At 41.3% G+C, this 26,570-nt stretch overlaps 1 protein-coding gene across 1 annotated transcript; it reads left to right on the top strand.

Moving 5' to 3' along the window:
* Window positions 1-6,430: 6,430 nt before the first annotated feature.
* RPP30 (ribonuclease P/MRP subunit p30) lies at window positions 6,431-24,817 on the top strand (the record flags this gene model as incomplete). Its single annotated transcript, XM_080348157.1, has 11 exons — window positions 6,431-6,512; window positions 7,527-7,582; window positions 7,902-7,958; window positions 8,603-8,677; window positions 9,225-9,296; window positions 14,923-15,012; window positions 17,099-17,215; window positions 20,737-20,766; window positions 21,155-21,192; window positions 22,328-22,407; window positions 24,456-24,817. 11 exons carry the CDS (start codon window positions 6,431-6,433, stop codon window positions 24,563-24,565), a joined length of 807 nt encoding a protein of 268 aa, XP_080204283.1. The 3' UTR covers window positions 24,566-24,817.
* Window positions 24,818-26,570: the final 1,753 nt, after the last annotated feature.

Below are 26,570 nucleotides of genomic sequence, written 5' to 3'. Positions count from 1 at the left end.
TGCAGGCTGAGCTGCTCCGGTCGGAGCCGGGGTGGCAGCCTCTCGGCGTGCTGGCTCCGGCACCGCCCCGCATAGATAGGATTATAGATCGACCTGTATCTCCGCTACCCAAATGCGAGTGCTGAAAGATTTGGGTCCGGCAGGACCCCGGTTGCTGCCTGGAGAGTTAATAGCGTCAGCTCTCATAAAATCTACCCCGACAACATGGTAATCTTCAAAGCATTTCTTTGTATCTCCAAGCTCACAGATTGTCAATATTAAGATTTCTTCCTTCCTACTAAATTAATGTGAATCCCACTACTATATTTTTAGTTCATATTTATATAGCATTATTTTCAATTTATTCACTGTTCCATGAGTAACCCTTTCAGTAAAGTTAAAAACACAACTATTAATAACAAAAAAAACCCCAATGCTTTGAAGTACCTGCTTTTCCTGCAGAGATTCCTTGAACTCTTGGGTACTAGCCCATTTCTGGGACTCACTAGCTTTCTCTATTCTTTAAGTCATATTCATGCCTCCAAGTGGGGTAAAACTGTTTGAATTGTCAGTTTTCCATGGGATGCCAGCAGACTACACCTCTTGGTGTGGTAACATGCCAGACAACAAAGATTAAAACCAGGAAACACCTCCTCCTGAGTGTCCCCTTATATCTCCAACAAAAGACAGAAGCCCAGAAGAACTAGAGAAAGAGGGGAAATGAAAGCAGGACTGTTGACCCCAGATGGATCATTGACCAATGTCAGTGATACCTGAATGAGGGGAGGTCTTGCAGGTAGCAACACTATAGCAAGTTTTATGCCAGCATGCACCAGGTAGAGGGGAGAACTGTGTGTGTGGCCCAGCAGCTAAGAGAGACTGCAGTATGTGGTCACATAATGCAGACACAAAAATCTGCTTTGAAGAAAGACTAACAAGTATACAGCTACCAGAAAAAGCCTCATTTGACAGTCATATGCACTACAGAAACATAAAGTCATAGCAATTGAGGCTTCCATACTTGGCTCATAGAATTTAATTTTTTAATGAAATCTTCTATGCTGTTAGCAGCACCTGCTCGTGAGCCACATTGGCCCAGCTCCACTGTGATCAGGCATGGGACTGAGGGGCTGAGGTCGGATGCGCCCAACACAATCTTGGCACTGGTTCCCGTGGTCAGAACATGCAGCAGACAGTGAGCAGGGTTCGGGAGTTGAGTTACTTGCTTTCCCTTCCACTGCTACATCTTTATTTGACTAAGATAATAAAATAAGCGAGTTTCATACGGTAAGGATGAGATCTAGTTGGGCAGCTCTTTGTCCATTATCAAACTGAAAGTGGTTTCCTCTTCAGTCACGAGTTTTCCTACACTTTGTTAGTTGTGTCATTGTGTCCACTCGCAATAAAAGCTTTCCCTGTTTAACCACCCAGAATGTGTTCACAAGGCTTGAGCCTGAGGTAACTTACCCTTCCAGGGTGATGAAGCAAGTCTCTTGTCCCTCCTCCCCAGCTAAGCAAACATTAGGCTGAAAAAGACCTACAGAAACAGCAAAGGTACGTCAAAGTAAGTTAAAGAATTAGGTCAGAACTTGAAGAAAGGAGAATATTTTCTCATTGTGTAAATAAATTATTTTCAAAATAGTGTCTGAAGTACAGCTAAGCAGATAAGAACTGGGTAAAATTTGTTCAAAATAGATTGATATCATAAAAGCTGGTAACGCTGTACAGTTTAATACTTACTGTAAAAGCAATTTTTCAGTTGCTTAAAATGTTGCTAAGGCAGAGCAAATTATAATCTAGTGCTTCCTGCAAATGTGTTGACACAGTTCATTAAATCAGTCATTCTTCTTGACAGCTTTTCAATACATTTCTGGAACGTGACTCTCTAAGTGTAAGCAATGGATTACACACAGGATTTGTGTGTTACTCTTACCCACGCCAACCTGAAAGGAAGATTTTAGCCTCATCTTTTATTCTGTACCTTAAATTCCCGTACAGTTCATTAGCAGTTAATCAACTGATTTCTTTCCTTCTCAAAGGTCACATGTTACTGTTGTTTGTATTTACTCTCATAATCTTATCATTGAAGAGATGAACAAATTTAAGTCAATTTACATATCATTACAGAAAGGTATTTACGTACTATTGTAGAGAAACCATGAAACCCTGGCAAGGTGAAGCAGCTGACACCTCTAAAATTTTTCCCTTGGAAGCTTTCCACTGGGGCTCACCTAGAATAACATTCCAGTTTCCACGGCTGGACTGATTCTGGTGAGGTGCCTTTCTGCAGAGCTTTAGAGGCTTTCACATCCCCAGTGTTTGTGAAAGCAGAGAGCATCCACCACTTCATGGAACTACATCTGTTCTATGTGTTTAAAATAATGATACATGTAGCTAGGAGTTGATCCTTCCAAGTGTACATCCTGTTTTTGTCTTCAGTGACCCTATTCACAAATTCTAACATGCTTTTCCAGACAATATACAGAAATGAAACAAATGGCTGATTGGGTGTTGAGAATAATAAGTTGCCATTTGTTCTGCCACCCCCAAGAAATTATTTTTTCGCCTGCCATAGGCTTCAATAAATATAATCAAATCACTTTTCTTGCTGAGTTTAGTAACACCCTGTTCTTTGAGTAATTTAGGCTCTCTACATATAAAAGCCTCTTCATGTTTCTGTACACCTCTGACTAGGTGCTAAGGCCCTTGTCCTTCATTCGTTATGCACTTATTGAAGTTAAATTATTTTGTTCACACCTGATAACGTACTTTATTTGTAAATCTCATCTTTGATATTTCATTTTTGTTATGTAGAAATGGTCCAGATCAAAAAAAAAAAAAAAAAAAAGGCAAGAGAACCTTTTCCTTTTAATTTTTTCCTCTCCAAAAATAATTAAAGACTTCCAATTTTTTTCCCCTCCTCCAGAAATAGTATTAATCACACGACATCTTCTTCATTTGTGATTCATATTAAGTGTAAAATATAACAGTGGGTATTGGTATAAATTCTTTGCCCCCCTGCTAGTGAGGTAAGATAGACATCGTCAGAGCTGACTAAAGCAATACAATTTCCCCAGTACATGTTGATTTAGTGAAGCCAGACTGTTATCTATCAAAGTGTTTGTGTAGAAAGAATTTGCACTAAATCCTGGATCCTTTGTCCCTCTCCCGAGGATTTAGTGCTTGCAGAGTCTGTTGACACAGCAGATCTTTGTTAGCTTGGAGCACCCTGACTGAAGTGGGTCAAGAAGTGCAGCACAAGAACTTCACCAGTGGAGGAGAAAGTGCATACAGCCTGGCATGGTGACTCTTTCCCACACAGCCACCTCTAGGAAACAGCAGCCGTGCTCATCTAAAAGCTTAAAGGCGCTGCTACAGTTCCCTTCTTAAACAATTCAATTTTGGATACATGGCACAATGGTTACACAATATCAGTATGCAACATAATAAATAAACAGGGAATAAATGTTTATTGCTCTTTTTCTGTCCTTATCATCCCTTTTTTTGTCCTTCTCTGCCTGAACCAGTCCATCTTCATAAACTGTTGTTTTCATTTGTGTGTTGTAATTTTTTTCCTTTACTTCTGCTTTCGTCTTCTGTTCTTGGAAACCAGTATAAGGGAAAAATAAATAAAGTACAGGTATATGTCTCTTCTGCCTTGGAGAAATATGTTGCTAAAAAGTTTAGAATATTTTATCAGAGACTGGTTAGAATTCCATGGACAAATATCACTGAAAGCTCCATTTTTTATTCCCAGCATGTGCTGTTTAGCAAATAACACTCTTGTCCAACTTGTAGCAACGATGTTGCAGCTGCAGTTCTCTTTTTTGCCTTTTCATGCCTTTTTGAAAATAAATCATCACCATCTCATGGTAGGAAAAGAGAGGTAACCATTCTCATCTTTGGTATTTCTTATAATTGTCAAAATAAATACTCATATCTGTGCAACTTAAATGTGAAATAATGTCTTCCTTTTTTTGGAACTAGTGAATACTAACAACAGCACACTGACATCTGAAAAGAAAACTAACAATTAAGGTGAAATTCATGCTAAAAACTCTGTATTGCTCAGAAAAACAGAGGTCTCATCCCTGAAAATTCAGTCTGCACTTTTATGAAGAAGGTTATGTTATGGTAAAAGTGACCATGAGATTCATGTTACCAAGTGGCTGAGATAGATAGTACTAAATAACATCTTAGCTCCCTAAAAGTGCTAAATGCAGAACTAAAGTAAAAAAAAATCAGTTGCTACCATGGGCTGCCCATTGAAAACATATTAGAGGAATTGTTAGGGTTTCTGCATGAAAATTTACTGAAAGGACTGCCCTGAGATCTAAGTGTATCGAGAAAGAAAACACCTGGAGGGAGGAGATCTGGTTCCACTAGAAGGACTTCAGGACACCCATCTAACGAAGCACATTCGAAGCTTGTGACTTAACAGTGAGGACCACAAAGATGTTCTGTGATTCTGTGATTCTGTGACTGGGGCTGACCTAAACAAAAATAGTAAGATCTGAGTAATAGATATTGGCAACAAGGTTGTACATGGGTCTGAATACATAATTCTGAATACCTGATGCTGAAAGTGCTTCATGCTCGGATTCTTATACCATTACAGCAAATAGGGTTCTGCAGATCTTCTGCGCAAAGCTCCATTGTAAATGCCTCAAGGAAAGCTTTGTTCTGCTTGTATATTGCCAGACACAAAAACTGCTTAATCCTGCTTGATATGTCTGAACACTGCTGCAGTAGGGTAATTCAAAAATAATTTATAAATGTTTATGGATTGCTTCTTTACATTCATTAAGACAAATTAAATCAAGTTCCATCATACATTCAGTCAAAGAAAACTGGGAATAATACCTCGAGCTCTTCCATTTTCACACACATCAAATAAAAGCCTTGACAATACCATTCAGGCTATGCTGCTTGATTGAATGACTGGCAGAGACGCAATACTGGCTGATCTCAAATAAAAGGGAAGCACCTTACAAACGCAGATAGGCCAAAACAGAATTCCTTTACTGAAATATCTTGACCTCATATTGTCAAGAACACTGTGTGTATGTGGCAAGAGTAAAAATGGTTTACCAGCTGTTTGCTGGTTTTGTTAGTTTGTGGTTTTGTTTGTTTGTTTGTTTCCTTTCCAGAGTGATGTGTCTTCTCCCTCTTACAGAGATGTGGCAGGCTGCTGTCTATCAACCCTCAAAGCTGCCCTGAGCTCCTAATCCAGACTCTGCAGCCCACAGGTAGCTTCTTTGCTAACACCATCCTATGCCTTTTTAACTCATCACACAGCAAGCCCAGAAACATGAGAAACAGGCACTATTTTTTCTCAGTCATCCATTGTGATGTGATCTGTTTGGTAGAAACAAGCCACAAGTCCTCAGGCACAGCTGGCACAAGCTGCACCAAGGACAGACTCCACAGGCAGGGATGTACAAAAAGTCGGCAGCATCACTGCCTTGTTAACAATTCAGAGCCCCAGGTACCCCACAGACTTCCCTTCATGACCTTTTAGCCTAGTCTGAAGAAAGAGAAAGCTGAGGATTCCCAGCACCACCAAGGCCCTGGAGTGCCACCTGAACCTGGACGGGCATCACAGACCTGCTGCTTTCAGCAGCTGTCGCAAGTCCCCAAACAACAACAAAAACTAATGGTAATTGCCACCTGTGTTTTGCATATCATGTGCTATTTATCAACGGTAAAACAATATTTGTGGTGTTTGTAACAGTACCACGTAGTGGACGTGTATTTGACTACTGGTCAGTTACAATTCCTCAGTCCTTTTGCGTGTTAGGAGATATCTCTTGATATGGCAGCTTGGGGCTCTCTTTCATTTTTTTTTTTTTCCTTCTTTTTGCTAACGTAGGAAAGACAAGCCATTTCAATAACCAGAAAGGATTCATTTTTACCTTTTTTTTTTTTTTTTTTTTTAATGAACGGTGTTCAGGTGGAGCACAACTAATTGAACTGGTGCTACTTCAGCGGAGCAAGGTTACTGCTCCACCTGCTGGGTACAATACAAGATCGGGCTCTCTGGAGAGCGGTGTGCTCTTGCTGCTCTGCTCCAGCTTTGCAGGGTGGCAAAGAACCAGTTTTAATCTCCTTCTGACACAGGTTTAATCTTCTTCAGAGACAGATGTGATCTTTCTCAAAGCCCCGCCCGAGAAATTGACCACACAGGCTTTCCCCGGGTCACGCAGCTCTTCGGTGGAGCGCCTGCGACCGAAAAGCGCCTGGATGATGTGAAACACCCTCTTCGCTTGCTGCTACGGTTTTGTAGCTGCCGCTGGCGAATACGGCCAGGCTGACCCCCGTCCTGCGGGGTCCGGCCCTACCGCACCGGACGGGACTACAAAGGACTACAAGCCCCAGGCTGCCGCGGCGGGGCGGTGCTGGATGTCGCGTCGTGCCGTGCCCGCCCGCGGCCCGCCCCGCCGCGCACAGCATGGCCGGCTTCGCCGACCTGAACCTGCCCCAAGGACCGGACAAGAAGAGTCTGCAGAGCCTACTGGAGGCCGCAGCGCACCGTGAGTCGCTGCCCCGGGCAAGGCGGGAGCGGACAGGGCGGCGGGGCTGGCCCGGGGCTTGGGTCGGCGGCGGGGTCGGGGCTGGGGAGGGCAGGGCCCGGGCAGGAGCGCGGCTCCGCCAGGCTGGTGCGAGCACAGCGTGAGTCGCTGCGCTGAGCTTTCCCTTTCTGGGTTGAATCTCGCCATCTGCCTGCCGAGGGGTCGGCTTTCCCCTCCCTCCTCTGCCCCTTCACCGTGCTGAGCAGCGAGGAGAGCTGGGGTTGTGCCTTGCCGGATCTGACTCTGCCCGTTTATCCCGGTGCAGCAGTTCCGGTGGGGTTTTTTTGTTTGTGTGCGTGAGCGGGTTGTTTGGGGTTTTTTTTGTTTGTTTGGTTTGGTTTGGTTTTGGGGGGGTGTGGTTGTTTTTGTTTTGGTTTTTTTTTCCCCCCCATCGTGGACACATTTTCACCCCTGACGTTTCTTATTACCCAGTTTTCCTTTCCTGCAGAACTGCCATGCAGCCAGATGCTGCCTGTCCAGTGCTTGGCGGGCGATTTGTCTTGTGTATTTCTTCCTCTTATCGCTGCTGAATGAGATCTTTCCGTCAATTTTGTCAGTATCATTTTGAATGCTCGCCTTGCCTTCTGCTGTAGTTGTTGTCTCTCCCAGCTCTGTGTTTTCTGCGGTTTTGACAACTATCCTGAATGTCCTTAACCATTTTCCCTAAAGAAAGTCATCAACAGGATTGAACTAAGACATAACCTTTGGGGAGCCCAATTCCATTATTCCTGTTTATAAAGCACTGCTATTGACTAAGTGTTGTCGGAATGGCGTGTTTTAAAAGCCAAACGGTGGGGTTTTTTATGTTAAAGCACTTTTTGGGTTAATTAATCTTCAGAAAAAATAATGTGAAGGGTAAGTATGCATGTGACTATTAATTTTGAGACATTGATGAATGTTTAACAGGTTTCTGTTTGGATTTGTTTCCATTAGTTTACTAGGCAAAATATTCTCACGGTGTGTTTTCTTTTTCAGTGGGATATTCTACAGTTGCTCTTAATCATGTCATTGATTTTAAGGAAAAGAAACAGGTAATTTTGTTTGGGTCATTTATTTTTAGTGTGCTTTCTTCTGTAAACTTACATGCCTTATTACATGTTCCCAAACAGCTTTATCTGCAGAATGCACATTTAGATGCAAGTACAAATGCCTGAATTTGTAACAGAACTCCCCTTTTATAATTTAGTGTAACTACACTGGAGTTAATTTTTAATATGGTCCATGTGTTGTCCCTGGGAAATAGTTTTGCTAGCAGGGCAAATTTTTTTTTAGGATTGGAATACAGCTTTTGTTTACATTGTAAACTTAACCCATGACATTTTGAATAACTTTGTTTTGTTCTCTTTTAAGGAAATCATCAAGCCAGTGTGTCCTTCAGAGCTGTTTCCATCTTTGCCTATTGTACAAGTATGTCTAGTTATGTTCCATCTATGTATTATTATTCTGAGTTATGGTTTTTACTGTGGTTTGTTTGTATATGTGATTTTGTATATCACATTTTAACAAAAAAAGATAAATTTTTCCATTGCTTGATTATTAGAACTTCCAGCATTGGAAGAACGATGCACTCGTATGAGAGTAGACTCTCTTCATTATTTTAGAAATGATTAAAGAAATAGCTTTTTGTGAATTTTGAATCTTCTTGTATTTGAATAATTGCATTATGATTCTTGAAATTTGAGTTTTCAAAATAACTTCCTGGTTTTGATGAAGCAAGTTTTGCATATAATGAACCAAGTCTGTATTTCAAATCACTGACATGCATTAGTTCAGGAACTGCTTTTGCTTGTAGTTGGGGCCTACCTGGGAAACCATAGCAGTATTAAAACATACTCAGTTTTTCTGCATAATTTTCCTTCCTTCCTTCTTTTGGAAAACAAAAATATAAATCAATATAAAATAGGGAAGTGCAGCTACAGACTTTAGAAAATCAATATAGGCAAGAATATGAGCAAGACACTGTTTTCTTTTTATAGCGGACAGGATGAAAGTTGCCACATATTATTGCTTTGAAGTGTTTAAAGTCTTTTGTATTATTTCTTGTTTTGTAGGGGACATCTAAAAGAATTAAAGTCTTAACCCGGTTAACACTTGTTGTTTCTGATCCTTCTCACTGTAATCTCTTGGTAAGTATATTCAGTATTTTAATTTGCCAATTTTTATTTCCTTTTCTCAATGAATGAATCAGATTTTGGAAATTGTATGAGGAGAACTTCATGAATTTTATAGAACACTCAGCAGTGATTTCTCAAATCACATCTTTAGCAAATAAAGTGATAATAGAGAGTTGCAGACTTACAAGACTCATTATGGTTTCTGTTTATCATATGGGACAACAGTTCTGTCCCCTGGTTCTTTTCTTTGATTTCAGGACTTTTGTACATAAAATAGAAGTCTATGAGCAAACCCTGTGCCTGTTTTAGTGCTACATAATCCAAAGCTAAAGGTGTAAGTGCCTTACTAGGTGGATGAGAGAAGCCTCAAAATGAGAATGAATGACTTCACACTATGGCTCACTGCAGAGAAATACTATGTAATTGGAAGATTATTGACTTTGTTTTAATACTTGAAAGTGAAAAAGGGATTTTCTTCTAATTATTTTGATTGTAACTATTGTGAATAGGTTTGGTCTTTGTCCAAATTTAAGGTAGTAATGGTTTCCTCCTTCTGTAGAGATCAACATCTGCAAATATACGGTTATATGACATCATAGCAGTATTTCCGAAGACTGAGAAACTGTTCCATGTAAGTATGATCATCTGATCAGTAATGACTGTTCAATAACTTTCGATGCGTTGGGCTAGTTTGGCTACATGCTTTGTTTAGATTTTATTTCCCATTCTATACAGGCCTGCACATCATGGGGCTAATTAAGCAACATAGGCTGCCTGGTGAATTGATGGACTGGGAAGGTTGGTAGGGTTTGCAGGAGACTGCAGGGCTTTGAGGTGACTGGTTAAAGTCTAAAACATCTACCTGATGAACGGATTCGTTTGCCGCTGTGTAGTGATTTCCTGTGCATGTTTTGTACTCTACTGAGTACTCCTCTCTAGCGAGGAGAGAAAACATCCTTCTTTTTTTCTTATATATATATGTGTGTGTATATATATATATATATATACACACACACTATCAGCATGTGGAAAACTTCCTGTCTTCTTGAACTTTAACTTCTCAAACTCTGACAGCTTCCCCAAAACACATTTGTAGTCTTCTGCTAGCATCAGTTGTTCCTGGTCTCTGAAATGACAGTGGAAGTGGAAGGATTTTAAAGCAGAACTAATGTGATTCTGAAAGATACCTTCTTCCTTTTAGTCTTGGATCTTCTCTTGGAGGTTTGCCCAAATGAGTAGCTCATCTCTTTTTCTTTCTTTTTCTTTTTATTTCCTTGTTGTAAATCAAAAGAATAAGAGAGAGTTCAAGTTGTCATAGCATCTTATGAGAAGATAAAATAAATTTACCAAAAGTAAATACGCCTGATTAAATGTAACAATCCTTGCTCCATTGCCAGGCTGAGATTTCTGGGTTTATTTTGTTTTGAGTGTTTTAGATGCTCAAGCTGAGTGAGAATATTGTGACTTCATGATATGTTTGTTACTTTGCCTGCCAAGACCATTGGGGCTGTATGAAAGTAGAGCAACCCAGGGGGGAATACTTGGAGGGCAGACAGTCGTTTCCTCCCTCAGATTTTATCCTGGCTGTTAAGAGCAAACTTGCAACTGAAAACTGCCTCCACAAAATTTGTGAGTCCTTGAAGGTGTTGCTGTATCAGTGTTACTGAACAAATGCTGGTGTCTGCAGCAGTGGTAGCGCTCTAAGCGTGCTAGTGAGAGAAAATAGGGGGTGTGAATAATTTTCAAAACCTTAGTTAGGATTAAATTGCCACCTTAGCCCAACACTTGTTTCTTGCATTGGCTTCTGTTAATACAAATGCAAGTATTTTGAACAAAAATCTCTATATTCTGTCACTTCTGTGATTTTTAGAAAAACAAGGTGTTGCAAGTGTCTTTGACTGAAGAAGATATTTACTGTAATTTTTAGAGGTGATACCTAAATACAGTGATGTGCAGTAGTTCCTCAGCTGTTACTAACAGCACTGAACATCACTTTGTCTTCCAACTTTTATCTATAGATGCTCTATCTTGAATAGGCTCTTCCTACAAGAAAGATTTGTAGTTTTAAAGCACCATCCAAGGCAGAATGATCTCAGTTAGCTGGGTGATAGGTGTTAGTTATCTTTGTGTCTCATATTTTTAATTAAATTGTTCTCAAATAGCTGATGTGGGTGGCCTGATAAAGTGCAGCATCTGGAAGCAAGTAATTTTTTTGTCAGAGTGTTTTATCTTACAAAACCCAAAATTGTGACATTGACCTGTTGCAGGCTCATAAATAATAACATTGGCTCTGACTCAGAAGAGTAGGTAGAAGCATCCCATCTCTGTTAGCCTTGGCAGGTAGCAGACAGGCATGCAGTAAAGCAGCATGAAGAAGGCATAGGGACACCAAAAGCAAGCGTGAATCTCTTCAGAGAAGTGCCAGAATTTGCTTTCAAAGAGTGCCTGTCAGTATAAAAGCGAGTGTGGTTTTGTTGTTTTGTTTGGCTTTTTTTTTTTTTAAGCTAAAGCTACTTTCTAGTACTGCTGAGTACCTGTTTTGACACATTAAAATGATATTTTTTGGTTTTATTTTTCTAAATTATTACCCCTCCTTTTTGAAAACTGGTCCAAGTAAAGTACAAAGCAAGAGGCTGTAGAAGAAGGTGAACCTTAAATAATCTTTCAGCAGAACAATTCAAGCATTAATTGTAACAGTTACAGCGTAATGAAACATTTCTGACTGCTTTTTTTTTACCTTCAGGAGATTTTAGGACTCTTAGGGGCATGAGAGAGGTGAATAGTTGCACGATACTTTTGGTCATCACTCTCCACCTCTTTCTTTTGGTCTCTGATATCTCGCTTCTCAGGTGAGATCAGTCAATTTATTGTGTGTTAAAATAAGCACCTGAAGCCAGGTAACCAGCAAGAGCATGCTGTTTTTGGGGAAAAGGGCTATGTTTCGTTTAAGGGTAGCTGTATTGTATTTTTAGCTGTATCTTGATTTCAGCAGCTGGATGTTTGATTGCGGCAGAGGTTAAGCTAGCATAAACAGCCACTCATTTTTGCACGTCCCTGTCTGCTCTGCTGGTGCAGCTGCTTGCTCAGCTCCATGGCACTTTGGTTTGAGGAACATGGTTTTGTCTGAAAAGTAACCAGTTTTTGCCAGGTTATTTTGTAGGCAGGTCCACTTTCCCGCTCTGATTCAGCGTTCAGCCATGCGGTTAGTTGTGCCGGCACGAAGAGGATGGCTGTGCTCTGGGCAGGCCAGCACAGGCAGCGACTGCTGAAGCTGATGCTTGCAGGTGATGGACAGTGTGTTAGGAAGGAAGGAAGGAGGACTGTCTACGAATCCACCTGTGGTGCTTCCACGCTGGCAGCAATTTGAGCTGGTGAGGGAACTCAAGCGTGTCTCTCGCAAATTGTATGAGGTGAAAGACTTCATCCTTACATGTTAACATTCAGGGCAGATTTGGATGATTGTCTTTTGTTTAAAGCTTCTAGGTTTTCTAACTCTCTGTGGAGAGCTGTGTCGGTTTTGTAGAGGTATCAGCAGGGTGAGTCTAGCACAGGTGATGTTATGCATGGAGTCTCAGCATATACCTCTGACTCTTACGACTTACAGATGTGTCACTGTTAAAGCCTAGGGTGGGTCTTGCACCACAATTAACTTTGTATTTTAAAACTGTCTGTTAATAACATTACTTCCACAGCATTATCTTTCTCACCAACAATTTGGCACTTGTACTATTCTAAATAGAACAGGATTTTTCATGTGTTTGTGAATGAAATATGTGACTGTTTGAAATACACTCTAATTTTAGCATGGCCCAAAACCAGTCTGTGCCCTCTTGTTATGAGCCAGGGAAGTTTTTCTGTGACTGTGGTAGTGATATGTACTGAAAGATGTACTCAAATTCTTCAAATAATTTATATCCTGAGGCATATGGGGAAGCTGTGTTTGCCAAGATAATTGTAGAACATGCTCCTTTTTTAAATCTCCCAAGAGGATCATTTAGGGCTGCAACAGGAGTGCTTGCTCCATGCCATCAGTAAGGTCTGTCCCTGTTGCTTCTAAAAATCTTTGCTTTTTAAGATTTCTGACTGTTTTAATCATATTAGTTAGTTCTGCCTGCTGTTTCTAAGCCATTAGCAGATTACCAGTATCTAAAAATATATGTGTCTGGGAATGTAGTGCAAAGCCAGATTTCATTGTTTATTCCTAAAACATTTGTCAAAGGTTTCCTCAGGCCATCCAAGCAGTGATGAATATATTTATTCCTGTCTGTCTGAAGTTCCCCAGCAGATGGGGCTCCTGCCTGCAGTGTGGCCGGGCAGGTGCTGGGCTCAGTGACTGCTGCATATCATCTGTATGAAGTCTTTGCACTTCAGATCCTTTCAGCAGGCAGGGTGTAGCTTTAACTTGCCTGTGTGTGTGACTTGTCCAGAAGCCAAAGCCAGGGTGAACATTGGAGTGTTTGGAGAAATCTGCTCTCCAACTTTCCATGCAGTGCAGGAGTTCCTCCTTATGGGGAAGTATGACTCTTAATGTTGTTTTTCTGTGGTGGTGTTTTTTCTGAAATGTTCTTGTCACTGGAATCCTGTAGATATTTGGGTCACTCCCTTTCCCACTGTGCTCTAATTTGCAAAGTGGAAAAGAGTTTTCCAGTGTTTATGGAGCTGATTAGGAAGACTTATTTTCTCATCACACAGGGCAACTTGTGTGTTTCTGATATGTATTCTTGCTTTTCTTCATTTTCAGCTTTTTTCTGTTCCTGAATTTCTTATGGCCTCAGTGGCAGCTTTTCTAGGACATGATTCAGAACTACTTGCACTGTGCATGTTCTCATAAATCACCTCTGTCCAGATGGTTGTTTGTACACCTCATAAGAAAAGGGTTAAAACTGGCTGTAGTAGGGCTAAACTTACACATGCAAGTCTAATTTGATGCAATAGATTCTGACTGTGTCTGACCTAATAGAGTTGGTAAAAGTGGGGCATGAAGATAAAGTTTAGTCTGGATGGCCTGGCAGAAACAATTTAACATCAAAAACCTTGTGGTTTGCTGGATCTTTGAATTGCCTGCATGTGTGCTGTGGCTCTCTTGTCTACAAGGGAGTACTATCCACAGCTAAGAAACATTCCTAAAACTGTCCCTCTGCTCTTTTCTCCATTCAAATGTTGTGTGAACCACCTAGAAGACTAGTTTGCAAAGCAACAGCCTGCACTGCACTAGAGCAGAGCACAGCTGCCCTGTGGGGCTCCCTGCAACCCTCACCACTTCTGTGCTGGTGCAAGGAGGGATGAATGGCTGGCACCTGGCCCAGGTGCATTTGGAGTAGTTGCTGGCAGGTTTCTGAAAGCACAGAGTTCCCCTACATGTAGAAAATTCCTTTTCAACATCTTCAGCCCACTTTATCTTCTTTGTTACGACACTGCTTACAGACATCAATCTGTCTGCATAATCATCTTTACGGGCTAGGTATATACAATTTCTGCATGTCTTGTGTGCATGAGATATGTAAATCAAGGGCTCCTTTTTGTGTGTACTTAATTTTATCTGTATGTCAGCATGGAGACTCTCCACTCTTTGTTCGTTCCTTCCCTCTGTTAATACAGGCTGTAAATTGTGATGTGAATCCAAAGGTAAGCTTTTAAACTGTGACCTCCAGTGCCATTTCTCCAGAGGTGTGGCTTTCAGGAAGGGCTGTGTGTTCCCCACCCAGCCAGGAAGACGAGGCCCTGTGGATCAGCCTCCAGTACTGGGCATGTGGCACCACCAGTCACTGTCTAATGTTCTGCTTCTGTTTCAATTTTTTCTTGGTTGCTTTTGGTAAAAATACTTAATCTGTAGAACAAATGGTTGCTACACTGGAATTAGAGTGATGGGTAAGGGGCAGTTCCTTGGGTGTTCCTTTTGTAATTAGCTGCTGAGTTTTTTTGCCAAAAGCCAGCATTGCTTCTGCACATCTTGTATGAGATAAGAGCAAAGCGATAAATATTTTCTTTGGGTTGATCAGTATTTTACTGAAAAAGTAGTTCTGTAAGTGAGAGAAGGCTCGGGTTTTGATCCTGAAATGTTCTAGCTGTGCATCTGTAGCCCTGCTGTTTTATTGGCATACTGCAAGGCATAGTACCTCTTCATTTTAAACCTGAACTCGCCCTCGTGGGACGTTTGTTGTATTAAGAAATGAAGGAGACCATCACCACACCTGAAGTTGAATACGCATTTTTTGGCATATTTGTTATTATAATCTGTTCCTATTTCTTTGCTGTAGATTGCTTGCACAACTCTAGATGTTGATCTGGTATGCATAAATGTAACAGAAAAGCTGCCATTCTACTTCCGAAGGCCTCCTGTGAATATGGTAAATTTACATCTAAATTGTTTTCTTGCTGTTAAATTCTGTATTTAATGTCAGTCTGAGTTGAATTTCCTACCATTTCACTCCCACCATTCCCATCCAAGTGTTCTTTTATTTTCTTGCATAATGTGTAGTGTTGTTTCAGATGTCCTTCACTTTAAGGCCTCCACTGCAGCATTTAATACACAGTGATGTTCTTTCTTTTTCTTCTTCATATCCCCCACTTAAGAAGGCAGAAGTGGTGTTCCCAAGGAATGGAAACAGAACCTTCAGGCCACTACTATGCTAAGCAGTGAGATGTGGTGTTATTGCTGACTAAGCTGCTTCCCAAACCAGAAGTGGTACAGCTGTGTCAGAATAGATAAACAGCCCTGTGATTTAAAAGACAGGAGGATGTGAATGACAGTTATTTGGAGGACAACTGTATTGAATCCATACTTAGACAAAGGAATGTCTTGGCAAATGAACCAAATGTGCAATTGCTAAATATCTGCTGTGGGGTACAAGATGACTATCAGCATGGATTAAATATTTTGTTAATACAGTTCTGCCTACTGTTGGTGGTTTGCCAGAAAGCTTAATCTGAACGTGCTCATAGATGAACTATCTTTTTCCTCTGAGTATCTGTCAAGATTCATTCTGCATGGGCATTCTTGGCTGATGTAGTCTTTAGTGCTTAAAAATTTAGATTTGGAATGGGCTAGAAATCCTACTTCCTCTTCTACAGAAAGTTTGACCTAGAATAAAACTTTTAAATTGACTAGAATTAATGCTGAAACACACAGAAGGTAATACTTTGAAATTTACTACAGATTGAGGATTTCAGCATTCCAGTTGGAATAACAGTTTTGTATGAAATGTTGTTTGAAAGTACCCCAGCTGCCTAAAACTCCAGCAGTTGACCCAGGTGAGGAGCTGAGTGGCTCTTGAAGCCCTGTTTTTGGAAACATTTTCTTTACAAGCTACTTCCCAGCTTCCACACTCCCAGTTTCAAGGCAGGCTGTTTGTCAGGCTGGTTTTGTGCATCCTAGGCAGTCAGTTTTGGTGGCTGTGATGCCAGACAGATTGGCAGGCAGCTGAAGTGGTGGGGATGAAATTAAAAATCTGCTTGACTGGAAATTGGTTTATTGCCATCACCTGTTTTGGTTTTGATAAATTCACGCTTCTCTTCTTGTTTGCAGATGTTGGACCAGCTCTATGTAAAACATTTGATGTGTACATAGCTTCTGTTGTGCTTGCATGCAGAGGTCATGCATGGATGGAAGCTAGATTAATTCCATCTGTATTCATTTACTGGACTCTCTTACAGTATTGACATTGCAGCATTTTTTAATTATATGAGCATAAAGGATAGAGTAACATTTCAGGCAAACATAGTCTAGGCCATGGAACAAAGCTCCTAGCTTTGAATTGTGTCTTTATTGCTAACTCACTGTGTCCTATAGCAAGTTGTTTAACATTTCTTTGTGTGTTTGCAAAACCAAGAATACTAAGAGTTTTGTGAGGTACTTTGACAGATAACAAAGGATTTTAAAGCAGCTGAAAATATAACCAGTATTACTATTTGGAATCCCTCCTGTGATGTACTGTTATTTAACATTCTCACAAAGACTAGAGTATGCTGTGAGACAGGAGAGAAGGGTCCTCATCATTGCTGCTTTTTTGCAAGGACAAATTCCTCATCTGCCAGATGCGGGTACTGTGGGAAGCAGTGATCCTGCTTAGAGCAGTCTGTGGGGTTAGAGGAGGAGGGTCCTCAAAATTTCAAGGCTTCTTCCTGACCAGCAAATACTTGTCTCCTCAACTGTGATAGTGGAAAGTGAATTACAACTAATAAGTGGTTGGTATTTCTATTTAAACCTCATTTATCTGTCATACCAAGATTCAAGTATACATATCTGGGGTACAGTGAAACCTTCTCTCTCGCCTCTTTCATGCTGTGCTATGCTCTTGCTGGAACAATTCCACCTCAGTTTTTTCATATATAGCACAATTAAACTGAGAATAAGCTGCATCAATAATAGACAGCAGTTGTTAGATTGTTATGCTTCTGTCCTTTTGATTTTTGATCACTTTCTTTCATGTGAAGGCAATAGATCGAGGCATTTTCTTTGAACTTCTTTACACACCCGCCATCAAAGACTCCACAATGAGAAGATACACAATTTCAAATGCGATCAGCCTGATGCAGATCTGCAAAGGGAAGGTAAGTTCTCAAAGTGAAAACAAGCTAATTAATTCAGTTCAAATTCTTCTGGAGTTGTACAGACCGAGCCATTTTAAATGAGTTTGATTGTGGAGTTTCTGAAGCTGTGACTGAATCTTTGCCTGCTAATACAAGGACACAATTATTCTAGCTCCAGATACTTCCAGCCATGTACCACTGCATGCTTTCTTCTTAAGTAGTCAAACTGTTAGATTCTCTTTTTTGGAACAACCTATCTGTTATTATGGTATGCAATATTCAAAACAAATGTTTAAAAAAAAAAAAGTGCCAGAGACCTAATGTTTGCACTAGAACTGAAATCCATACATCTCTTAAAACCTCCTATTTCATATTTCTGATGGACCAAAAGCTCTATTTTGGTAGCGTACCTTGAATATAGAGGGTAGAAAATATAAAGAAAAAAGTAGAAATCATGTTTTATTAAAAATAAATTCCCAATGTACAAAACAGACCCAAGAGCTAGCTGGCTATCAGCCAGGGCTTTCCTGCAGTCAGCTGCATTCTTCCCTGCTACTGAAACCTGAGGAAGAAGTAATGCTTGCAGCTGAGACGCCTGTAATCCATTGCTTTCATAACTTACCTCCTCCTAGGCTGCCAGGCTAAGCTGCCTGTCATGCTGGGTTCTCTCAGGCCAGCTTTTTTTTTTTTTTTTTTAAAGGGAAGCATATCATAATGCATATCCAAGTCAAAAGAGATTGTAGCTCCTACCACCTTGATTGGAAACAGCCTTTTCTGCACTTAGCTAGTCCAGAGAAGCTGAAATTGGCATTACCGCCTAGATCTAGTCTGAAGTGGGATATACAGCTTGGAAGGCCAATTAAAAGCAGATCCATCGTTACCTCTGTTCCCCTCAGGCATGGCAGCCTATTTTATAGGATAGCAGAGTGGGTAAAGCAGATTCATTCCCTTGGTGCTCCAGAAGAAAGTGAGTATTTGCATGGCCTTTCCTGAGAAGCCCAGCTCTGGGAGTTAATAGCAAAAAATGCTGACTTTGAGTTGAGGTACACACACACACAAACCCTTTCCTTTGGGTTTCCTTTTTGCCAGTGCTCCTCTTTCCACCACAGTTACTGATTTAGAGAGCATCAGTTGAGTTGGTGTCACAAATAGAACAAGTGAGATGTTCCACCACTCGGTCTGTGCACAGTGCCCTTTCTTTCTGCATCTGTCAGTCCAGTGTATCATCTGTGCCTGGAAGGGTAATCAGTTGGAGCTGGCGATGACGAGTCATTGTTAGGCACTGGATGAGCTAGGTGAGAACTGCTAGCTTGTCTTTATTTTTTGTTTCCAGGTGCAGCACCTGGTGGGCCAGCAGATATTGGCTGTTTCTCACAGGCAGTTTGAATCCATCAGTTATGTAAAGCCCTTTTTTTAAGAGACGTGGGATGGCTGGTCCATAGGCTGCTTGCATTGATGCCTGGCACACAGCTCTTGCCCTCTGTAACCTGTAGTTGCTGAACTTATAGCAGCTTTTGGATCCCTTTGTTCCTTTCTCATTGTAGTAGGGCAGAGAATCTTGTAGAAATTTGCTGGTGTGCTCAGAGCCATTGCTGAGCAGAGTCCTTAAAACATGTTAAAATGTGTAGGGAGTGAGAGAGGGACTTGCCTGCCTTGCCAGACAGAAGGTGTGTGTACCCACAGTCCCTTACCTCCTGTGTTTTGGTAACTGAGTGTGTATACTGTGCCTGGAGCAGTGCACTGAACAGCTGCTGTCTCTTTTACCTGGGGAGGTAATGCTTTGCCTTTGAGTTCTTCCCTTTAGCCCTTCCCTTGGGTTTGCCTTGGACTGCCTCTCCTTCACTCACTAGCAGTGCTTTTCTTGTCTGCTCTTGTTTCCTTCTTGTGTCCTACCCAACCCCTAATTGGAAGCCATCTGCCTTTGAACCAGGCAGAGAGCATCTCCAATTTCAGCATGAACCATGATCCCATGCTGGTTCAAGATGGTCAATGCAGCTGCTCTGGGAGCTTCTCTGAGCCTGGGAGACAGGCGCTGGTTGTTACAGGTCAGAGCAGGATACTTAAATTTTCCCAGCAAACTCTTGCACTCAGCACCAGTGAAGCTCAATAGCACCCTTGGGATCCATAGTGCAGTCATTGTAAAGGTGAACTACACAGAAAGAAATGTCCTGGTCTCCATCATGATATGTGCTATTAGGTCACTTTCATGTATGTGTTGCTTCAGTTTCTGACTTGCCTTATGATAAGGCAGAGTTGTATGTCACAACCCTTGCTCCTCAGCAGGTGAGGAAACCTTGGGCAGTGTGAACATTCAGTCATTTCCTTGCGAATAGCTATTTAATGGGTTGAGTTCCAGCTGCACACAGAGCATTCTCTTCCAGTGTCTGCCCTGCTCTTGGTGCTGGGGAGGTGGCAGGACAAGCAAAGCAGTGCGGGAAAGGGATCAAAAGCCCCACCTCGTAAGTAGAGGTGGTGTGATGTGTTGGTGGTATTGATGTCAGAGAGGGAGAGTCTTTCGCTGCCTCAGTACAATTCTTATTCCCACCCACTCAAGCAGGAATTCCCAAGGCCTTTTATTCAGTATCATAAAAGGTGCAAGGATTTTTTTTTTTTTTTTTTAGTGCAAAACAGTCTTCCCCTCGGTGAGCATCCTTGGAGATTTAACATCAGAAGAATGCTGGCAGCTGAGCTGGGATATCTGCCAGCCCCCAAGCAGTCACATACCTGTTTTGTAGAAACCCTTTGGGGGAGAAGGGAGAAGGATTTCTGTGTGCCTCGTGATTTTCATGAGGATGCCAGTGCTGAGGGAAGTGAGTGTGTGGCATGACTTGGCAGCCACTGCCTGACTGCAGACAGGTTTCCTCAACCCGTGTGAGTTTAAGGGCCAATGTGAATGAGGAGGTTAGGATTGAGTTGTGCTGCAACACAGAGAGTAGGCTCTAAATTTGGGAGCACCAACCCGTCTAAAGGCACTATTTATAAGCTGCTTCTGGAGGATCCTAAGTCCATTTCTGTTACAGCTCAGGCAGAGTTGTCATTTTTGTGGGGTCTCTTGCAGCTAGTGTAAATAGAGGGGGCACTTCTTAACACAGTGTGTGCAAGTCTGAATTTCTTCTTTACCCTTAAGGTCTGTTTAAGGTCCACTATGAGAGATCCAGTCTGATAGGTGCTCGCTTAATGCCATCACTGACATTTATTCTGCTTAGCCTGTCCCTCTAAGAGGTGCAGCACTTATTGAATTCACCTCTGCCTGTGAGAGGTTTGTAAATGCAAGGGAGGGCTTGGCCCTGTGCCCCTCTTTCTGTAGGGGACAGGGAGATAACCTGGGTTTATTCCTGTCCCCAAATTAAGATCCATGCTCTGTTAGAGTTCACTTCATCTGAGGGCATCAGATACTCTGGTGGTTAATTGGGCTCTGAGCCCAAACAGCTAATGCTCATGAAGTCTTTGCTGATTGCTGATTTTTTTTTTTGTTTTTGTTTTTCTCTCTCATTTCTTGATGCTGTGTGACAGATGAACATTTGTTCTTTTTTGTTTTCCAGAACATTGTTATATCTAGTGCAGCTGAAAGGGTAAGTCCCAGATTTTTGTTGAAGTCAGAACAATTTGAAGATTTAATTAAACATATAAAAACTGTAGTTTTAAATATGGTTGCCATCTTGTGGGTTTTTTAAGTCAAGCTGTTTTACTAAAGAATTTTATTGTGGGGTTTGGCATATTTTTTTTTCTTTGGGTGGGGCTTTTTTCTGCTATGGTATTTTCCATGGCAGTTTTCTCCCAGATGGGAACTCTGTTTTTCAAAATAATAGTATTTCCTTGATTTCCTAATGCATCTTCGGCAGCTTGCTATTATGTAGCATTTAACCTTGCCTTCCTGATAGCCCTGTCCTATCTGCTCACATTCTGTCAAGCCTGAGAGAGATGACATGCACATATGTAACCTTCTTTGTTTTGTTTTAGCCTCTAGAACTACGGGGTCCTTATGACATTGCTAATCTGTATCCTTTCTATAAGTCAAAAGCAGCAGATAACATCAACATGTGAAAGTTCAAATTGGCTTTGAAATATTTCCATCATTCACACTCTTTGAACTTTACATGGTGAAGCTTCTGGGTGACCAGTTCCATGAATCAGGACTCTGAGTGGGTGTGGAAAGAGCAACAGATCTTGGTCATGGGGTGGCACAAGCAGTAACTGTAAATAGTAATGTCTGTGTTCAGCTACAGGTATGTTTTGTTGTGATATTCGTTGCATATTGCATGGGTGTAAGTGGAGAAATGAAAAAAACCCAAAAAATCTATGGACACAGTGAACCAAACCAGAAATTATTACTTACGATCTCCGAGGTGCCACTTCTTTGGTAGAAGAAGCTATACAATCAAGTTTATATTAAGAAAGAAAAAGTTCCTATTAGAGTACTGGTTACTTCTGAATTTTCCAGTCCTTAGTTACATATATGCTATTAAATAAGTTGTTGCATTCTAGAAACCAAGGAGAATGTGGGTTTTTTACCCCTTTTTTTATGAATTCAGATACATTTTTACTACTTTCCCTTTTCTGCCCCACAAGCCCAAATCTGGACTGTCCCTCGAAGGGATGCAAGGGAAGCATGCTCTGAGTCATGAGAACCGTGTGGGAGGGTGTGCAGCCTGGAAGGATTTTATGTGCGTTTCCTTCCCTCTTAAAAAGAGCAGTCAGGCTCAACCCAAATTAACATACCTAATCTGACGTCATCCCTGCTCAAGGCGGCTGGGAACTTTTCAGTTTAATGCTTTTGTATCAGACAGTGCCCTTTCCTCAAACCTGAAATTTCCCATGGGGTCATTTTTTTACTTATTATGCATATACAATTGTTCCTGTGTTGACAGACTTTTATTTTTGGAAGTAGAGCTTCTTGTCTGGAAATAAGCAACGTTGCCAGGAGCTTTCCAGGAGGGCTGCTGAGGAACTTCAGCCAGGAGAACTGGGTGCATCAGTTCCCTGCCTCTGGGTAACCTTATGCAAAATGTCACTTTGAGTTACAGCCTTGCTAATTCCCAGTTATTTGTAGAGTAAGCAAACCTACCATGCAGACAGACTTCACTGTTCTCTTTGTTCCTTTCTGTGCATTTTGATCCTGAGCAAAGGTGACAGAGGTTTGCTGTTTGGCCTGTCAGAATGTGAGGCAAAGGCAGCCGTGTCTACCAACTGCAGAGCCACCATCCTTCATGGAGGTAAGGGAAAAGCATGTGCAAACTCTTCTAAAGAACGCTTGCGTTTGTTAAACTAAATTCATGTCAATGCATATTTTCCAAAAGATCTGAGACCTTATAGAGTATCTCAGCTTGAGGTTTTACCTCTGATCCAATGCATTAAGAGGAGCTTGTGCAGCAAAGGTGTTTTATTTTCCCATATTGCCATGTTAACAATTCAGTGGCTGAATTGATGGTGCTGTCTGTACTGGAGTACTTGCTTAACCACATTAACAAGTCAAAAATTGTTTAGCCAAAACACAGATCTGCTTCTTGTGCTTCATAGTGGAACTATTCCTTGTTTCAGACGAGGTTGAATGCTGATCTCAGTGACACCAGTAGAAACTACGTCATTGACTTCAAGAAAATCAAGATGTGTGTGTTTTGCATTTCCCCTCTTGCAGCAGGAGTGCAGAAGGAACCTTTGCCATGTCCCTTTCTGATTCTCCATTATGTGGTCTGTTCCTGACTCACTCTTGGACCATTTTGAACTCAATGCCAAATCAAATACCATGAGTGCTTGCTGCTTAGAAAAAAATGTTTCAAATAGTGTATGATGGCTTGAAGTGATTTGCTGAAACAAAACCTGCTTCCTTATGCTCTCAGCAGAGACAGCTCACAGTAGGTCTTTCCTACTTGCCCATTTTAATATTAAATCAAGTGGAAATTTAGCTCATGGCCCCCTGCACTGGAAATCAAAAGGTTTCCAGTTGTATTTTGTGTCCTAGTGTCAGCACAGCAAAGAGCTGCCACAGTTTGTGTTTCAGGAATCATTTTAGACCCTTACTTTCTGCTGTAGCACCCATTTCTCCATCATTACCACCCCTCTTACATGCTTTTTTATTGGTTGTTAGTGTTTCTTGATTTTTGTTGTTTATTCTGATAGTTTATATTGAGTAGTCTCATCTAATTTTTAATTTCTGCCTCCACCAAGGTTTGCTGGGTAGGTATGATTTCTAGTTACCTTTCCAACAGCTTGAGTTGCTCTAAGTTTCAAACTCACAGTAGGATTTGGGTTGCATCTCTTGTTTCAGCAGAGGTGGGACTTGAATCTGCTGTAATTCACAGCAGGTTGCTTTGATCTCTTGGAGAGGACATTTCTATGAACAGGGTCCTCTGCCAGCCTGCTGCTTACCTACATGAGGACAGAGTGATGGAAGAATCTTTGTCCAGTTTATGTGGAATTTCTCAAGACCATCATCTGTCTTATCTGTGAAATTAAATAGCAGATGTAATTTCCTTGTCCCCAAAGAATACTGGCCCAGAATAAGTAGTTACGTTGTTTTGGCAAGGTTCTTGGAGAGCTTCTTTGCTAACAAGGTATTTGAAGGGAATCTCTTCTACTTCAAATTTTGCAGAGAAGCCTCCCACCAGTATTTTTGAAATTGGATTGGGCTTCCTAGATTGTTTAGCAAACATGAAGAGTTGGGTAACATCACATGGTAGTATTTTATAGTAATGCTGAGGGTTCTGTAAATGAAGTATTTTTTAATACCATAAAGCCACTTATTTGGTATGTATAGGCGAGCCTCTGCCAATATAGCTGTGCCAGCATAGCCTGTTTAAGAATCTTGGGATATGTGAATATGTTTGGGGTTCATTTGTTTGTTGTTGTTTTTTGTTTGTGGTTTGTTTTTTTTTTTTTTTTTTTAAGAACAGTGTGTTTTGCTCAGAAACACAGAAATGCTTTTCACAGTGCTTCCAGAATGTGCCCTTCTGTGACTATTGAACTGATAAAGCCTGCTTTCCTGTTTCGTGTGTCTGCAGCCCCTCAACCCCTGCAGAACTCTGTTTTCTCTTTTGTTTGCTGTAATTCTACACCCACCATTGGATTTCTCCCTTTAGTTTCCCCACTCCACAAGGCAGCGTATCCCCAGCTCCTGCCCATGCAGGTTTCTTACTGGCTGTGTGTGCAGGCTGGTAAACATGTTGAACTGTGCTTTGGGGCGTGGACACCTGCCATTAGTATGCATTAAATGCACTAATGTCATTTTATTTGAGGTACTACAGTTTCTGCTTGTATATTCCAGAAACTCGGAAGAGTGCCTGTGGGGTTGTGTACACAGTGAAGAAGCCTCGCAAGGTTGAGGAGGAAGAAACAACACTGCCAGCCTGCAAAAAAGTTAAGACTCAAGCTTGAGGACTGAACCAATTGTCAACAGGAGCCTCCATCCCATCTTTATCCATTGTTGAGTCTTATCCCAGACTCCATCGAGCTCAGTTCCTCCCTTACTGCTTTATTTTGACTGGAGAAGAATTATTCTTGTGGTGTTCAGGGGAGGAAAGCTGTGGGAATGAGACTGCTGTAGTTCACCACATCTGAAAGGTCATGCTGGGCTTCTGGCCAAGTTCAGGAGACTGTCTCTTCACCCTGTCTTAAGTCTTCTGGAGTTAGTGCAAACTCAACACAACGTTAGTAATACATGGAATTTTTCAGTTGTACAAGTGCATTCCTTTTTTATTAAAAATGTTTCTACGAACACATGCTTTCAAAGTGTAGGTTTTGTGGTTTCTCAATTTTGGGCATATTTCTGTACTAAACCTCACAACCAGAAGCCAGTAGATGTTTACCTTCAGTGACCTGTGAAGAATAATGGTGCAGTAAAAAAAAAAAAACACAACAACCTGCTTCCCATGCTGTTTTGTGATCAATGGGTATAAAGAAGATCCCAGCATCTGCCACTTACTAGGAGGTATCTTGGATTTGTGTTACAGTAGGATTGACCTGACCTGCTAGACACACATCCCAAAGGCCATCCCTGTCCTGCAGCTCTTAAAACCAAACAGTAACATGAGACGGTTACCATACATAGGATGGAAGAGCCCAAGGTTATGCTGAACTTGTGCCCAGCATGGTATGTTGCAGTCACAGAGTAACAGCTGGCTCACCTTGGCCTGAGCAGTCTCCACGTCACATCATTTTTACTGCATCATTTCCTCCTTTATGTCCTGGTATGGCAGTGTTGTCTATGAGAGTGCTCATTTTGCTGCCTCCCGCTTTTCTGTTTTCCTTCCTGTTGATGCCTCAGTAAATCTAATCTGGCTGCCAAAAAACCAATCATAACAGATTTATAATCGACAGAGCATTTTCAGAGCTCTTCCAAATGTTGACTGAAGTTTTGCTTTTGATTAGACCAATATAAAAATTATGTAAGCTGCTGTACTTGAGATACTCTTGAGGCAGCTTTACTGTGAATACTCCAGTTCTCTATTTGCGTCTGACAACAAGTTGAGAAGTGGAAGTTATAGCATGTAAAATATTGCAGAAATCTTGCAGTGGGTCATCTCTGGGCTCTTAGTAATCAGATTGAGCAGAATGGAGGAAGTTCTCAGTAGACTGATGGTTCTGTATAGCGCTATTGTAATTCACCACAACATTCAACAAATAATGAAATTTTTCCTTTATGTTATTATTTTATTTGTTCACTTAGTGGTTTGAGTCTGTTTTATTATAGATATTGGGATGTTATACAGTAGTTTGTCATTTATGCACTTAGCTCCAAAGTAATGCTGTAACTAGAGAAGAAGCAGAAATGTGTTTGTCTGGTGCAATTTTCTGAATGACACATTATGTTGCCTTGGCCAGAGAATAACCTACCTTGAACAAGAGAGAAGTTGGTTGGTAGCTTGCACATGGAAAGCATATGGAGGCTTTTGAATGCTAGAGATCCTTCTTGCTACTTGTTTGACTTGATTTTAAAAAATTAATGTCTGCATCTCTGCCCTTTAAGTTGATGCAGTGCTTCAGAACTGATTGAAAAGTTTCTTCTGCCCTGGTTTCCTGAGGCACATTGTTCTGGCCACTTTGGTGCCCAAACAATTGGGCTGCTTCTCGGTTAGGATGATAAACAAACTGAGTTATCCAGCACTGATGTCATTTCTATTTCCTGCAAGGCATGCTCCCAGTGTCCGGGTAATTGTGCAGAAACAAGTAGTGAAGCAGTGGCTTCCAGAGAAGGGCAGCAAGCAGAACTGTCCCATAATTCTTATGGAGAAGAGTGTCCACAAATAAAGCTTATGGCTGGCAAGGTGACACTCGTGAATTATAGTGCTTGTGTGAGAAAAGACTAATCTGTCTAAAGCTGTTGGCCTCAATCTAGGATAGCTGGCTGCAGCCAGCATAGATGTTTCTTCTGCTTGCTCCT

The sequence above is a fragment of the Nesoenas mayeri genome (assembly GCF_963082525.1).
Source record: "Nesoenas mayeri genome assembly, chromosome: 7".
Lineage (NCBI taxonomy): Eukaryota > Metazoa > Chordata > Aves > Columbiformes > Columbidae > Nesoenas > Nesoenas mayeri.
The sequence above is the reverse complement of the archived record's forward strand: the minus strand, read 5'-3'. Positions and strand labels throughout refer to the sequence as shown.